The sequence below is a fragment of the Gossypium hirsutum genome, chromosome D04 (assembly GCF_007990345.1).
Source record: "Gossypium hirsutum isolate 1008001.06 chromosome D04, Gossypium_hirsutum_v2.1, whole genome shotgun sequence".
Lineage (NCBI taxonomy): Eukaryota > Viridiplantae > Streptophyta > Magnoliopsida > Malvales > Malvaceae > Gossypium > Gossypium hirsutum.
The window spans coordinates 55775749-55793703 of record NC_053440.1 but is presented as its reverse complement, the minus strand read 5'-3'; the positions used below and the strand labels follow the sequence as shown (position 1 = coordinate 55793703).

Here is a 17955-nt window from a genome sequence, read left to right as displayed (position 1 = left end):
TCAAACTTTTATATAATTATAAAATGAATATATCGATATAAATAATGTGGTTCTTATGCATGTACAATTTTAAATTGATTCGATATTTTTATCATATTGATTAAATATTAGGTCTTTATTAATATGTATTTAGTGGTCATAAGTTTTTCTTTATATAAAATAAATAATTCGATAATTTTTGTGATACTTTTACAACAGCTTTCTATCAAACAATATTAATTATAAAGTATAAAGTATACTTTTTACTAGGTTAGTTCTCTATTGTTTCAAATTTTCGTAAAATCAGATCTATTTTAAAGTGAAATAAAAATAATAAAATATCTCTTCTTTTAAATTATAATTAATATTATTATCATCACGTTTTTTTTTACTTTTCATACTTTTATATCATATTTAAATTAAACATTTACAAATTACAAATCTAAAGATCAAACATATGTTCAATAGTATTGAAATACAAACCAAACCATGAGACAATTTAGTTTGCAAATATTGAATTTGAATCATGAATGTACAAATCGTATTAGTTCGTATTAATTACTTTCTTCGATTCTCGCATTTCCTTTATCTTAGGACGGCCTGGCATTGTTTTTAGCTACGTTCGATAATTCAATTATAAAATAGCTTTAGTTTTCACTCAACCACATGATAAACATATAATCAAATATATTTTGTATTTTCTTCATTTTTCCCTATATTAGAAATGCTCATACTTTTCAATCTTTAGTATTGAATCAAAATCTGATTTCATATACTTTCATGTTAGAGACCTTGTATTTTTAGTCTATGGCATAATTTCTTAACAACTTTTAATTTATTCAGTTTAGTCCCGAATGTCACAAAAAAAATTTAGAAGGTCGAAATTAAATTGTAATTTTTATGACAATAAAAATATAATTTTACTATTTTAATAGCCTATATCTTTATAATTTTTTAAAAAATTAAATTAAATTTTTATCAACTTTAAAAAACATCAAAGTACAATTTTATTTTTTTAATTTAAAATTTTAAAAATTTTAAAAATTTAAATAAAAAATTTTCTATTTTAAGTGAGGGAGTCCCATAGTTTGGCCGCTGTCCACCTCACGTAATGGAAAAACAAAAAAGTTGACAAAAATATGATAGATGTACCTCCACCACACGTAATGCAGAAACAAAAAGGATAAATTATTATTGGAGAAAAAACCAAGGGAAAAGACAAATTAACTTATTTTTTGGTATTGCCGGGGGAAGTTCTGCTATACGCTTGGGGAGTGCATCAAAGATCTTTTCTGGAATATTTAATGTCACTTTTGCCGCCAGTTAGCTAAAAAGATATTTTATCGAAAATGCATCATAAACTCAACTTTATTCACTTGGTTGTAAATTTGTGCAAAATTTGGATAGATATTTCCACTCAAGTCACCTATATCAAAGCTCTATCTAGAAATATCCTGTCCATCGCAACAAATGCTTTAGGATATACACTCAAGTTGTGCAAAATCTCTCCCAAAGAGCTTTCCAAACTCATGAGATCGCTATACACTTATTAATATTAATGAACTCATGAATAAGTTATATTAACAAAAACAATACGAATAGGATGCTTATTGAACCTACTTAAAAATACTAACGCGTTAGTTCAATATTTCAAACAAGATACATAAAAATAACACCAACACAAGAATTACAAAACCTTTATTTAGAATTTTAAACAAGACACATAAAAATAATATGAGTACAAACGACCATTAAGCCTACTTGAGAATGCTAACTAGAAACAAATATGAAAATCTATTGCGAATATATATAGAATTGTTCACTACAGATGCATGGAGTTTCCTCTCAGATTTTTTTTCCCTTAGGGGGAGTTCTATAATATGCTGGCACAGTTAGAGGGAAAAACATTTGTCTGACTCCTTCAGAGTGTATAATGGGGAGAAAAACACTTGATGCAACCTGAAAAAACAAAAAAAAATAACGTCATTTTAAAATTATTATATATTTTTATCGTGTTAGTGATCATGATATATGAGAAATGATCATTGCTAGAGATACTGACCCAAAGGAGTTTAGCCCCATCCAACAAGCGTTTGGGAGAAGGAAATGGAAGTAACAACTGGCCAACACCATACATTGCCATGACAATGAAATGAAATACTAAGCTTAATGGACGAGGGCATAAACCAGAGAGCAGAGCTGATACTCCAGATGAAAAAACCCCTCCAAGTTTCAAATACCCCAACAATGTTTGTTGCAGATTCTCCATTGCAGGATCGGACGGGGCACTAAATACCTTATGTAAAACATTGGCTAGTGTATTTATCGTAGATGACATTGGCTGCATGCAGTTAAAAGTGAAAATTTATGCCATTTTTTGTTCCTTTTTATTCACTTTAAAAAATTCATATAGGACATGAATTACAATACCTTCCTCAGAGTATAAAAGGATTCAAGATATTTGCAAATGGCGGATGCATCAGTTAGATCATGCAAGGGTCTTAGAAGATCCCTAAGTATCACAACATCAGATAAAGCAACAGTCATTCCCCCTGCAGTTATAGCATGCCGCATATTGAATGCATCGCCAATCAAAAAAGCACCAGGAGTGAGGTGTGGAGCACCAGCCATGATTTTGTTCGGCATTATTCTTATGTTGCCCTTCTTCTCTATTGCAGATATAAAGGAATTCTATAATTCAGGAAGAACCTGAAATGTATCATAGATCATATAGTTAGTCCATAAGTTCAACCAAATTCCATTAATGAGTCGATTAAAGAAAGATAAAAATATACCTTGGGAGCCACCAAAGTTTTCAAGTAATGAGCCATTTCACCATTGGAAACAGAGGGTAGATTTTGACTAGGAACATCCACCAAGCAACGAATTTCAGTGCTACTAATGGGATAAAATAGGATAGGTGAAGGATCTGCTAATATAAGAGCTCCATATTTTTCTTTTGGAAGTTTACAGTTCGTCAAGATAAAACCAACAAAATAAGAGGGGATATCCACCTGCACAAACAATCGAGACCTTTATATGTATATTTTCTCAAAGCATATAATTTAAGTCTAATTATGGTTTTAATCCCTCTACCAAGCTGAAATTGGAATTTTATTCCTCTATTTCAATTTGGCAAATTTAGTCTCTCTACTTTTATTGTAGGCCCAAATTGATGACATCGTTAATTGTTACATTGAAATAATGACATAGATTTCTATTAAAACTAACTAACATTCGAGTAACATGTAATTTCATTATTGGTTCAACCTAATTGACTTGATTTCAATGTGACCTGGACTATATGACCAAAAAATGAGTCAATTCTTTAATAAAAGCAACTGATCTATTTTGACATACTAATATCATCACAAAAATAATGGAATCAAATTATGGCACAATAAAATAGGACTAAATCTCAAATTTTTAACGTTATAGAGTGACTAAAATAAGAATTAAACCAATTTAACAAGAGTATATATGTAAGCATTTTTTCACCTTAGAATGGCAGAGAGAGCGTCTCAAATTCGAGAAACAACCATCACAGACGATGGTGAGAGGAGCATAAGCTGTTAGCAATTGACCACTCTTATCTTTATAGTGCACTCCTTTGACAATACCATTTTCTTCAAGTAGAGATGTTACTGTCCCTTGTTTTAAACTTACACTGCGTTATCATATCATCAAAACATGAATTTGGAGCTTGTAAAGAGAGGCATAATTTCTGATTAAAACAAGTTGAAACAAAGTATAGTAAAAGAACCAAACATGTCAATTTTGACTTGAATTTAAAAATTTGACTCGACCAATTGGAACTTAAATTTGATCCAATTTGATTTGACTATAAAGGGTCCACAATTTGAGTCCCTCCAACTTTAACAAAAATTTACCCTAACCCAAACTAGCTTGAACTTAAAACAACTCAAACCCAAAATGATTCAAAAATTAACTTGAAAGGACCCAAACTCGAAGTGACTAGAACCAAAACGATATTAAATTGTAATGACCAGACTCAAAAAATTATAACCTGGAGCTCTAATGTTTGAACCCAAAATGACTCAAATCTACACATGAAATGATCTGAACCCAAAATAATCCTTAGCCTAAAGTGATAAAAACCAAAATGATGTGTTAGTTTAAAAACTTGAGTGATTTATCTAGATTGATCAAACCAAAATCAACTGAATGAGCTCAATTGATAGGTCTAAATAGAAGTAATGGATCAAAACAACTACAAGTCATTTAATCCATTAAGATAAATGTTCTAAAATATTATATTGAAATTAAAGAATGATTGGGAGGAAGGAGAGAAAGTACTTGTGAAGAGATGCGGCTTTCTTTCGTAGTCTTTGAACGAAACGACCATTATGGAAGGTTCTTCCTACAACATGAGACTGAAACTTTTCCAATGAAAAAGATATGAGAGCCTCCTTTCCATCCTTGTTTAGAGTATAACCTAAAATTTGTTGAGCATCAATCTCATCTACACAATCTGTATTGCCAACATTTAATGTAAAATAAATAAATAAAAATATACAAAGAAATATCATTGTAACATTATATTCCATTAATTTTCTTATTTACCTACGAGGCCTAATTCAATTAACTTGAGGTAGCCTCCTGGCATTAATAATTCGCCAGCAAATCTATTAAGTGCATTTAAGTCTCTTTCTATCACTTGCACTTGACATCCATCCTGCAATATATAATTATAAAAAAATTATTAGGTATAACATCATAGTTAAATCCATTTTTCAAGGATCTTATGAAAACTTGAAGACAGAAACTGATGTTAATTGACGCTAAATGGAGCATTCTCCACCTCTACAATATTTTTAAAAATCTCTATTTAGTAAATATTTATATGTATTTCTACATTAAATATAATTAAGGTCTGTTTGATTGCCAGTAAAATATTTTCCGTAAAATGATTTCTGGAAAATGTTTTACTTTTCTGTAAAATGATTTACTGGAAAATATTTTCTGGTGTTTGATTGAATCTGTGTAAAATATTTTTTGCTATTTGGCAGATTTTCTGAAAATATTTTCCGGAAAAGTTGTTTTTGCATATATTAATATGTATTAATAAATTTTATATTTTAAATTGTTTTTACATATATTGCAATGATTTATTTATAATAATACTCAATTATTAAGCTACAATATTAATCGTTATAAATTGAAAAAAACTAATATCAAATAAATTATTTGTAATTGTGTTAAAAAAACAAGTATTGAATAATTAAAAAAAAGAAGTTACTGAAAAATCGATAAACAGAAGCAATTTTCTACCGGAAATGAAGGAAGGAATGAAGGAGGCGATAGAGAGGAGAGCACGGAAAATGTCTTACGGAAATTGAAAGGGTAAGACATTTTCCCTAAAATGTAACCCATTTTCCCTTGTTTTGGAGTTCATTTTCCAAATGGAAAATGTTTTTCGCCAATCAAACGCTGGAAAAGTTAGAAATGATTTTCCGAAAAATCAATTACGTCAATCAAACAGACCCTAAGATGGAATTTCAATTCTTTATTTTATTGTTTGACATATATTAAAGTATCTTTTATATTTATTTTAAAATAATGAACAGTGACAGAATCAGGATATTAATCTTGAAAGAGCCAAGCTAAAATTAGACGTGCTACGAAAAAAATATTATAACAAATATTATTTATGTTAATTACACTACAAAGAATTATATAAAATTTTTGTTCCATATTATATTTCTAAATATATATAAATTAAAAAAGATTATATAAATACATATTTAAAAAGAACAATCAAGAAGAAATAGCATATGATTAGTGCACGATGTTCTTTCAAAAAAATAAAATCATTAAATATAGAGTTTAGATTAAAAGTTTCGGCAACATCTCTTAAAATAAAGAACAAGATTATTTATAAGAAACTTATCCTCTATTTTGTTGCGAAATCTTATTTTAACAATTTTCATAATAAAAAATATTTTAATATTATTTATAATACTATAAAAATATTAGAAAAATCTATTTTTATATTTGGGAGGGTGATTACATTACATGTATATAAAAAAGAAATTGAAAAATTTTAGACCTTTGGCCTTGACTCCCCGAATCTCTTAGTGGCTTGGCCACTGAAAATTATCTTTTTAGGATGAGTTTGGATGGGCGGTGCGTTTACCTGCGGTTAGTGTAAAAACAGCGGTGGTGGTAATATTAGACACTGTAGCGTGAGACAAAAAATAAACTAAACACACCGCACTGCACTCAATCGCTCATCCAAACCTACCTTTAAAGTTGGTTACTATTATTATCCCAACTCCGAACTTAATACTATAAAGTTAAAATAAAGGAGCGTAAAAATTGGGACCTTTCCAAGAGAATAGGCAAGAGCAGCACCGGCAACACCAGCACCGACTATGATAATTTCCGTAGTGCCAACTGCCTCACCCTCACCCTCACCATTTCCATTTTTGTTTACACAGTTTTCCTTTGGGAATTCCATTGAAGCTGCTCTTTTCAGCTTGCTCAGCCCCCAAGATCTCACTAAGAAAACAAACCCCAAAAGAAAGGCTATAACACCTGCAACTCCAACTATATACTGCTCAGCCATTGATTTAAGAACAATGTATGGAAAGGATAATCAAGCAGAACAGCATTTATTTAAGAAAGGGGTCCAATGAATGGTGAGTGAAGAAGCAGCGCCTGTTTTTGTACTTCACGCCTTTAAATTTTTAATTTGTCATCTGTTGTGGATGCTGTCATGTCAGTGGCTTATCCCTTTGCACAGGTGAGAACGAGCCTCCACCTTAATAACTAATAATTTTACTTCAACTTTTATCACGAGAGATGAATCCGAATCGAAAAAAAAAATCTGAAAAAATAAGATATTTATATGAGCAATCAATTGTTGGTCCTTCCTAATTTAATTTAAATTTCACATGTAATAGTTGAGTTTTTTTTTTTCATAAAGTTATATTTTATGAAAATCAAAATATTTACGCATTTTGAAAAAATAAACGATTATTTTATTCACATAAACGAATATGAATTTCATTTGTTCTGCACCAAAACCATCTAGCAAGTAGATGATTTAGGAGAAAGTGAAAGCAAAGATTGACAACTAGAATTCTTTCTGGAGTGCTCCATTCAAGCTTAAGAACTTGCCAACTAAATTAAGCCTATTAAATATTCAAACCGATGAAAAGGTAATTTAAAAAACTAAACCAACCCGGGTACGTCTTATTAAATTAAGCCTTGAAAAGCTATTATTGCTAAAAGACAAAGAGAAAATCAAAGAGAAAAGGACAACTCAATTTAATTTTTCAAAAAAAAACAATTTTATTTTCTTTTATTTCAAACAGATGTGATAGATGGTTGAATATAAGTAGCCGCACTCCGCGCAATTCAAACTACTTGCATTTAATAATATATTTTTATTTCTTGTAATTTATAAATAATATTTATTAAATATAATTACAACATATAAATTATCTTAAAGCGAAATAATTTTAACCAGAATTAAAATAATTTCACAATAAAAATAGCAAACATATGACATAAATAAAAAATATATATATATTTAAATTTGTATCGAATTGTCGATTGAACCTTAATTCAATTGGCATGAGGAGAAAGACGTGATTTCGAGTCTGCTGAAACGTATTATCCTTTTATCTATGAGTTGGGGAGGGACTATGGGTAGTTCTAGGCATTGTGTCAAAAAGAGCATATATGATTGAGACCTATAATTAGAATTTTTTTAGATTATTTAAAATGCTAGTATTTGTGGTTATTTTGTTGGGGTAAATAATTGGTTTACAAAAAAATTTAGTTTAATGGAATTTTACAAATTAGAAAATAATTATAAAAAGAATAACTATATTAAATATAAATAATATAAACAATATTCAATATGAAAATCATTATATTTGTAAAAATTTATAAATAACTTTAATACAATAAAATTTTAAAAAATATATTATAATTAAATAAAATAATTTTTGAGGTTTAAGTTTTTATTTTATAGTCGAACCATGTGTATTAAGTCAGTTAAAATTGTTAGAGATTTCGAAAAACCACTTATTTAAGCGGAATTTAAAAAAGGAATTTGAGCTATTAAAATTCATTCTTGAAATTACTCACAAAATTTTAAATTCTTCAATATATTTATCGAAAAAAAGGTAAATTCATTTTTAGACTTTTGAAACCTTAATTTAAATGAAACCCTCCTACAAATCTCTCACCCATAGGTGTGCTTAGTTGAGTGGAAAAGTGGAAGAATGGAAAGAGGGTGTAACACCCACTAACTCTTATCTGTTGCTGGAACAGGGTTACGGAGCATACCGAACTTTTTAGATCAAATATGAAAATTATATAATCATCTAGCATACACATCATAATTTAATCATATTATCCCTTTTATGAGCCCTCGAGGCTCAAAATATGTGTTAAAAACAAATCGGGACTAAATCTGATACTCCAGGAAATTTTTTTCGAAAACATAAAAAAATTTCAAAGAAACAGGGGACACATGCCTATGTGTTAGCTGTGTGGACTCAAAATGAACATTAAACATCAAGTTTACCCTTCCCTGCAACCTTGAACACCAAGCAAGTAAAAAACCAATGGTTCAATCACTTTAAAACACAATTTAATACCTTTAAAACATGTCAAAACAATCATCATAGTTTCCTAACCAATGTACCATCATAGGTACTTCACATATATTATCAAAACAATCAAATAAAACGCCATTTAAGCCAATTCTAAAATCATACCAATTTCAACCCAAATTTGCCTATATCACTCTCACTTATGCATCAACTTAAACATTCCACATTAAACCTCAACTTAACACCTATAATTATGCATATAAGTAACCAATATCATCTTATAACATCATTTACATTCACTTCCCAAAATGACAAGCATAAGACATCCTAGGTACATGCCGACACAAAAAGAAATATACATCACCACGTTTTAAATTCGGAATCATTGATGGATGCTAAATCGACAATCTGACTTTAACCTAACCTGCGCACGAAAAATAAACCGTATGCTGAGTATAAACTCAATGATATTTCTATAATCCAAATGCTTAAAAGTAAAATAATATAACATACAATAACTATAGTCATACAATTATTCAATTCATAAATAAGATATTTATAACACATTCAAATTTTATCATTTGCTATCCCAGATAGCTTTTCACAATATGAACACAAATCATTTGAACAACAATATTGTTCATTCATATTCAATTCATAAATACACAAATCATGTATCTCTAACCATATTTCAAATCACCACTCAACATCAATCATAACACTATTTTATTCAATAACCCTATTAACATGACACGGACTCAGACTGTAACAGCCCGATTCTAGGCCTAGTCAGAACAGTGGTTTCAGGACCACAAATCCGACAAGGGAAAATATGACTATTATTATATTTTTATAGTCTACAATTTTACAGAAAAATTTTGTAAAAATTTCGTTCAAAAATTTCGACGTTTGGGCACTCAATTTAGTCAAAAGGACTAAATTGTAAAAAGTGCAAAAGTTGAGTTCTACATGTTAGAAGTGTCAAATTGTTATGAAATTCTAAATTGGGAGTCCTTATGTGGTAATTAGACCATTATTTAATTGATGGACAAAAATAGACATAAGAAATGGGTGAAATAGATTTTTTTTAAATGGGGGGCATTTTAGTCATTAGTAAATAAATAGAATTAAAATGGGAAAAAGATGGAAAAATGGTGTCCATCTTCATTAAGTTGCTGCCAAAATTTGGAAGACACCATAGCTAGGGTTTCTTTGCTTTCTCAAGCTCATAGTAAGTGCATCCTAGCCCCGTTTTTAATATTCTTTGCATTTTTGAAATCCTCGTAGCTCGGTTTAGCTTATTTTACTATTAATTCGTGTTAGGGTTTATATTTGGAAAAATACCCATAGGTGAAAAGTGTTTATTTTGCTGTTTTATAGTGGAATATGAAGCTAGAAATTATGTTAAACAACTTTTGCTAAGCGATTTTAAACGAAAACAGGTAAATTGACATAATCGGTAAAAATAGTTAATGTTCAAAAGTATGTGTTAGAGTGAGAATTTGATGTTGCCATAGAAGGGAAAAATGTTCAGCATGTCATAAAACATAAGAATAAGTGATGAAGTTTAATTTCCGAGCTTGGGGACAAAAGTGTAATTATGCAAAAGTTTGGGGGCAATATTGTAATTTTTCAAAAAGTTGGGTGCTGGATTATTTTAATAAATGTGGACATTAAATGAGTTAAATTTTCCATTATAGATCAAGAAAGACGAGAAGACTACCTCAAACGGGGAAAAGAGAAGGTAGTGGAGTAAATTGCAAAATTTCGATATTTTGCACCGAGGTAAGTAAACATGTGATTTAATGCATTATTTTGATATTATTCAATATATGTTAGTATTTAATAGAACATAGAATAAATATTTGGCAAGATCCTAAAAATGTGGTTAAGTTGGGAAAGGTGGTAAAGTGTTGAAAATATGGGTTTCGGTTGAACACTCGGAATAAGCCGGAGTACATTGAATATGAAGGGGTTGCTAAGTGCTGATTCCCCGACTCATTGGTGGTTGCTAAGTGCTGATTCCACCGTATCTTTAAATATAAAGGGGGTTGCTAAGTGCTGATTCCCCCAAGGGGTTGCTAAGTGCTGATTCCACCGTATCTTTAAATGTGAAGGGGGTTGCTAAGTGCTGATTCCCCCAAGGGGTTGCTAAGTGATGATTCCCCGAATGATTGGTGGTTGCTAAGTGCTGATTCCACCATATCTTTGAATGTGAAAGGGGTTGCTAAGTGCTGATTCCCCGAATCACTGGTGGTTGCTAAGTGCTGAATCCACCGATAACGGTTAACATTCCGAGTGTTCAACGAGGAAACTGGGAAGGTGAATATTTATGTATGGTGGACAAATTTATGGGAGGAATATTGGGTTTGATACATAGTCAACCCATGTATAAGGTAAGAGGAAGTATCAAAAACTACAAAAGAGCAAATTAAATATAAAACTGTTTTGAACAACGGCAGTTGGGCAACTTTGAAAAATCACCATAAATGATGGAAAATGAATTGGAGGTTGAATAATATATGAAATTAAATATGAGTGAGTCTATTTTCATATGAAAGAAACAGAGCAAGCAAAAGAGTTGTATATTTGGGGATATTTGAATTTATTTGAGACAGGGCTGGATTGATTTCGAAATCCCCTGTTCCAACTTTGGAAAATCACCAAAATTTGTACAAAAATAATTATGACCTGAAATTTATATGCCTGGATTCCTTATTGAGTCTATTTTTAATAGAAACAAACGAGGTCATTTTTTTAATTTTTTACAGAGAGTTAAGTAAATTTTAGTAAAGGGAGATCAGAACCGTAGGACAATGAAACAGAGGAATCTTTAAAGAATAAACTGTAATAATTGGCTAAATAAAAAATTCTGAAAATTTTATGGTGGAAAGGTATATGAGTCTAGTTTCGGATAAAATTTACGGAACTTAATTTGGAGTCCTGTAACTCCAGATAAAAATAAATTAGCGTCTGTGACGCAGAAAGACAGTTTGCTGGAAATTAAACGAACCTTGAAATTTATGTGTGACTAAAATTATGTTGCTATGAAATCATGTGGGAAATTTATTTATTTGTCATATGTTTACTTACTAAGCTATATGCTTACTCGTTTTTATTTTCCCTTGATTATAGTGACATCAGCCAGATCGGAATTTGGACGAAGTCAGGAAATCATCCACACTATCATCAAATTTTTGGGTATTTTGTAATTAATATTTTGAAATATGCCATGTATAGATGACTTTATGTGATGTGGTATAAATATATATATAGTGTTGTTCGGTTTAATATGTTGGTGATTATTAATGTAAAAATTATGTCTGAACATATATCTGCAATTGGTTGGAAATATTGAAGTTGTTTGAAATTGTTTTTGGAAAGTTGCAGGGGGTTTTACGTAAAAACAAGCCGAAATATTGCCGAAATTTTTATAAAAAAAATTATAAGTGTTTTGAGTTCTAGTAATACCTTATACTCTGTTTCGGCAAGGAACACGGGTAAGGGGTGTTACACGGACGGATATACAAATCCAACCAAAACACACCAGTTTGGCACCCAGTGCCTCATCGGATAATTCGAAGCAATAAGTTGACACCCAGTGTCTCATCGACCATGCAGAAGTAATTTGGTACCCAATATCTCATCGAATTTATCCGAAGTAATAATTTGACACCCAATGTCTCTTCGACTCGAAGTCGAAGTATCCCTGAACTCTTCTAATCATATGGCATGCCATCTATATCCAACTCAGTCCGATACAGTTAATAGGGTTTCAGTTCACTTTTCTAATGCCATAATTATCCAATACTCAATTATCACATAAATCACAATTTCACATACATTCAATTCAATATAAAAAATGCTAACACTTTACCTTATATGCTAACCATAAACATCTAAATTAATATACAACAATTAATAATTAATGTCTCGAGATTTACCTTACCTATTTTCTTATTTTAGCTTTGATGCGTCATTGTCTCTAGACATGCGTCCCATTGTCTTAAGACCTACTTAAAAATGCAAGTAACAGATGTATGAGATTTTGTTATGAACATAGAATTGTTCCAACAAATGCTGCTAATTAATGCATGAAGTTTTTTTTGTCCTTATTTTCAGGGGGAGTTCTATAATATGCTGGCACAGTTAGAGGGAAGAACATTTGTCTGGTTCCTTCAGAGTATATGTAGGGGAGAAGAATACTTGATGCCACCTGAAAAACATGAAAATATTTTTATTAATATGATTCTATATCATAATCATATTTAAGATCTTATATATTTATATCATGTTATTATATAAATGTTTGGTAAAGATACTGACCCAAAGGAATTTAGCCCCATCCCACAAACGCCTGGGAGAAGGAAATGGAAGTAACAATCGGCCAACGCCATTTATTGCAATGGAAAAGAAATGAAATGCTAAGCTTAATGGAGAAGGGCATAAACCACAGAGCATAGCGGATGCTCCATATGAAAACATCCCTCCAAGTCTCAAATACCCCAAAAAGGTGTGCTGCAGATTCTCCATTGCAGGATTGGACGAGGCACTGAATACCTTCTGTAGGACATTAGCCAATATATTTATTGTCGATGACATTGGCTGCATGTAGTTAAAGGGCAAAATTATACCGTTTTCATCATTGCCATTCACTTTCAAAATGCATATAAAACATGAAACTACAATACCTTCCTCAGGGTATAAAAAGATTCGAGATATTTAGAAATGGTGGATGCATCGGATAGATCATGCAAGGGTCTTAGAAGATCCCTAAGTATTACGACATCAGACAGAGCAACAGTCATTCCCCCTCCGGTTATAGCGTGCCGCATGTTGAGTGCATCTCCAATCAAAAGCGCACCAGGAGTCAGGTGTGGAGCAGCAGCCATGATTTTATTCGGCGCTATTCTCATGTTACCCTTCTTCTGTATTGCAGATATAAAGGAATCGTACAATTCAGGAAGAACCTGAAATGTATTATAAGCAATACAGTTCGTCCATAAATTAAGCCAAATTCCCCTAATGAATGAATAAAAGAAAGATCTAAATATACCTTGGGAGCCACCTGAGTTTTCAAGTAACATGCCATTTCACCATTGGAAACTGAAGGTACCTTTTCACTAGGAACATTCACCATGCAACGAATTTCAGTGCTGCTAATTTGATAAAATACGATTGGTGAAGGGTGTGCTAATATAATAGCTCCAAAATTTTCTTTTGGAAGGTTACAGTTTGTCAGTGTAAGACCAAGAAAATAAGAGGGTATATCAACCTGCAGAAAAAAAACTATAGACCTTAATTTATTTTCTCAAAGCATAGAATTTAGGATTAGTCCCTCTATTATCCTAAAATTAGAATTTAATCTTTTTGCTTTAATTTGGACAAAAAAATGATCTCTCAATGTTATTAGTAGGTATCATTTGTAATAAAATGCAACTAATAATATTATCAATTTGGACATACAATAAAATTATAAAAATAAATAGATTTAAATTAAATCAAAATAAAGTAGAATGATAAATATAAAATTTTAGCATAATAGAGAGACAAAAACCATAATTGAACAAATTTAACAAGAATTTCCAAGTATTTTCACCTTAGAATAGCAAAGAGAGCGTCTCAAATTTGAGAAACAACCATCACATACAATGGTGAGAGGAGCGTAAGTTGTCAATAGTTTACCATTCCCATTTTTGTAGTGCACTCCTTTGACAATACCATTTTCTTCAATCAAAGATGTTACTGTCCCTTGTTCTAAACTTACGCTACATTATCATAACATCAAAGCATCAAATTGGATCTTGTAAAGAAAAAGTATAATTTCAAATGTACTCTTTCTAATAAATTGTTGTAACAAGTTAATACAAGTAGAAGTGAACTTGTCAGTGTTAACTTAAGCCTAAAATATAACTTGATCAATTCAAACCTAAACTTGGCTTGATTTGACTATAAATGGTCAACAACATGAATCCCTCTAAACCGAACCTCGTTTTACCCTAACATAAATTGACCACTCAAACCCGAAATGATCCAAATAAGTAACTTGAAAATATAAAAAATCGAGGTGACTATAACTTAAAATGACATGAACCTATCATGAGTTGACTTTAAAAACTCGAGCTTCAAGCCCTATTGACCTAAACCCAAAAGGACTCGAATCCAAACCTGTAACGGTCCAAACCAAAATTTAACCCAAACCTGAAATGACTTGAATCTAAGCTCACTAAAACCGAATTTACACAAAAAAAATTATAGAACTAGAATGACTCGATCTAGATTGACTTGACCCAAAATCGATTTGAGTAGCTCAATTGACAGGTCTAAACAGAAGCAATGTGTTAAAACAAACTACAAATCACTTAATCCTTTTAAGATAAAATGTTATGGAATCTTATTTTGATATTGAAGAATGATTGAGAGGAGGGAGAGAAAGTACTTGTGAAGAGATGCAACTTTTTTCCTCAACCTTTGAATGAAACGACCATTATGAAATATTCTTCCTGCAACATGAGACTGAAACTTTTCCAAAGGAAAAGATACGCGAGCCTCATTTCCATCCTTGTATAGAGTATAACCTAAAAGCCGTTGCGCATCTATCTCATCTACACAATCTATAGAACCAACACTCAAAGTAAAATAAATAATTATATAAAGAAATAACGTTATAATATTATATTACATCTACTATTTAAATCCATGATTTTTCTTGTTTACCCTCAAGGCGTAATTCAATTAACTTTAAGTAGCCCCCTGGTGTTAGACTTTCACCGGCCATTCTATTAGGCGCATTTAAGTCCCTTTCTATCACTCACACTCGATGTCCATCCTATAAAATGTAAGTTGTTAAGAATTGTTACATATGGTATCACAGTGAAATCCAAATTTGAATGCCATTGTGATCTTGGCATTGTTGCTTAATGCAAAGACTATGGGTTCTTAAGCACCCGAGTTTGAGTTCTATCATGCGCAATTGCGAAATGTGAATCTCTAATTCTATCATGTGTGTATACCATGTATGTTTTTTATTTAGATTCTTTCTAATTGTTTTCTTTTTGTCTATTTACAAGTTTAATTCTACACTATAATTACTTGAGCTAGCATATATTATACTTTTACATTTTACTCTATTTGTAATAATAAACCTTTCAAAAAAATTTTCTACAAGTAAATATTATCAAATATCCAAATGCGCTTAAATTACATTTTACAATTTTATATTTTAAATTACATGCATTTATATTAAATAAAATCAAATTGGACTGTCAAAATAGATTTTATATTTTTTAACTACTACTTGATATTACACCGTTATCAATTAGAAAAAAAGTCAAATATATATTTTTAGTTATTATTTTTAAATAGGATCGGTAGTTGAACTAATTAAATCATTGATTTTCAGTTCGATCCGTTCATCTTATTTAAATCAAATAAATTATTAAAACAAATACTTTAAATCAATTCCTGATTTGAACCGATCCAATTTCAAACAACATTGATTATTTCATTTTACCATCAAATTAAAATTTGAATTTATTATAAAAAATCAACACAGATCCACGTGAACTTAAATTAAGTTATCGAAATATTATCTTCCCATATAACACTTCAACCAATAATAATAAAATGCGAACTTAATTAGTAATTGTTCCTTTCAAAAAAATTGGTAAGAGTATCATGGAGGTTTTTGTACTAAGAATCGGATTGTATTTTGTCTCTCAATTTAAAAAAAATAATAAATTAGTCCCGTTAGATTAAAGAGCAATCTAGTTCTTTGTTAAAAATTCTATCCATTTCTACTATTTAAAATTGGTTCCTATACGTTTGCATGAGGTACACATGATACACTGTGTGTAATTGTCTGGTTATACCATCAACCACGCCAATTTTTAATAGTAGAATTGGATGAAATTTTTAACAGAAAATACTAGTTTGTTATTTAATCTAACCTACAAGAACTTATTTGGCTATTTTTTAGGTAAAAGGGACAAAATGCAATGTAACTCTTAATACAAAAACTTTACTAGGAACCTCTATAATACTTTTACTAAAAAAATTAGTAATTGTTATATGCTAGAAGAGGAAAATAAGATGATTAAGCAATGGTAGAACAAAATAAAGAAAAAAGGATAAATTATGAGACCTTTCCAAGAGAATAGGCAAGAGCAGCACCGGCAACACCGGCGCCGACTATGATAATATCCGTAGTGCCAACACCCTCACTCTTTCCAGTTTTGTTTACACTGTTTTTCTTTGGAAACTCCATCGAAGCTGCTCTGTTTAGCTTCCTCAGTCCCCTAAATCTGATTAGGAAATTGCAGTACAAGAAAACAAACCCCAAAAGAGAGGCTATAACACCTCCAAGTAGTCCAACCATGTACTGCTCAGCCATTGATTTAAGAACAATGTATGGAACGAATAATCAAGAAGAACATCATTTACAGAAGAAAAGCGTGCAATGGCATATAATAATCACCACAATTGACAAATAAGATATTTCAATATGTGTATAGTATTTAATTATGTTTACAATATGTTTCAATATCAAACATTTTAAATTATTGTGATTTGCAAATCTCATTTGGGCCCTCTCATCTATACCTCATAAACTCTTAAATATGATATTAGTATTATTATATGTAGAGCGTGACTCGCATTTTAGATGAAATAAGGTTGACGTTGGGACTAGAAAGAGACAATGTCTTGACGATGCGAAAAATGATGTCTCGACAAGGCAATGTACGCCATGTCACGACATGTTCTCTACTAAACCGAATTTTATCTCCTAATTAAACTCTGTTATCTTTTTCTAGTCTAACTCTAATTATTCTAAAGACGTTTTAGTCATATTTTCACATAGATTTCAGCCTATAAATAGGGCTTTTAGCAACACTAGAGAGATCAATTCAACAACATAATTAAGAGAGAGTTTTTTTGGAAATTTTGGAAGAACTTTGTATTTTTGAGTTTGGGTTTGTTTTTTGTTTCTCTATCTTGTACTCCTCTTCAATTATTTGCCATTCTAGTGAAGTTTTTTTTACCCGTGATTTTTTATCCTCTTAAAATGAGTTTTTTCAAGTAAATATTTGTATCCGATTTTTCTCTATTTATTCTTATTCGTTGCTTAACTCGAGTTTACCCCAACATTATACTATATAGATCATAAATATAACCTCTACAAAAGTAATATATTTATGTAGGCAATTACTTCTTGTGTCCTTTCGTATTTCATTTAAATTTAACTAAAAGTAGGGATAGATGATTTCTTTTGGTGCATTACAATTTAATTTCGGAAAAATACAGAAGCATTGGCAAGTATGAAAGCTAAGGAATTTTTGCAATACAGTGATGATGTTAAGTGTGTTGAATATTGGCAATATCCCAC

The 17955-nt window shown here is 30.7% G+C and overlaps 1 protein-coding gene and 1 pseudogene across 1 annotated transcript; both read right to left on the bottom strand.

Moving 5' to 3' along the window:
* Positions 1-1599: 1599 nt before the first annotated feature.
* On the bottom strand, positions 1600-6653 carry LOC107898508 (squalene monooxygenase SE1-like; annotated as a pseudogene).
* Positions 6654-12370: 5717 nt separating this feature from the next.
* Positions 12371-17159, bottom strand: LOC107898510 (squalene monooxygenase SE2). Its single transcript, XM_016823977.2, has 8 exons — positions 16714-17159; positions 15288-15399; positions 15010-15184; positions 14170-14338; positions 13627-13845; positions 13262-13540; positions 12897-13175; positions 12371-12786 (listed from the first exon to the last, which is right to left on the bottom strand). Exons 2-8 carry the CDS (start codon positions 15346-15348, stop codon positions 12658-12660), a joined length of 1311 nt encoding a protein of 436 aa, XP_016679466.2. The 5' UTR covers positions 15349-15399; positions 16714-17159; the 3' UTR covers positions 12371-12657.
* Positions 17160-17955: the final 796 nt, after the last annotated feature.

What these genes read in the sequence shown, in the direction of transcription:
- LOC107898510 (XM_016823977.2), bottom strand. Translation starts at nt 15,348, where the DNA reads ATGGCCGGTGAAAGTCTAACACCAGGGGGCTACTTAAAGTTAATTGAA. An exon ending in AAAGTTGCATCTCTTCACAA is followed by an intron (nt 14,339 to 15,009) that starts GTACTTTCTCTC and finishes ATGATAATGTAG; the next exon opens with CGTAAGTTTAGAACAAGGGA. An exon ending in GCTCTCTTTGCTATTCTAAG is followed by an intron (nt 13,846 to 14,169) that starts GTGAAAATACTT and finishes TTTTTTCTGCAG; the next exon opens with GTTGATATACCCTCTTATTT.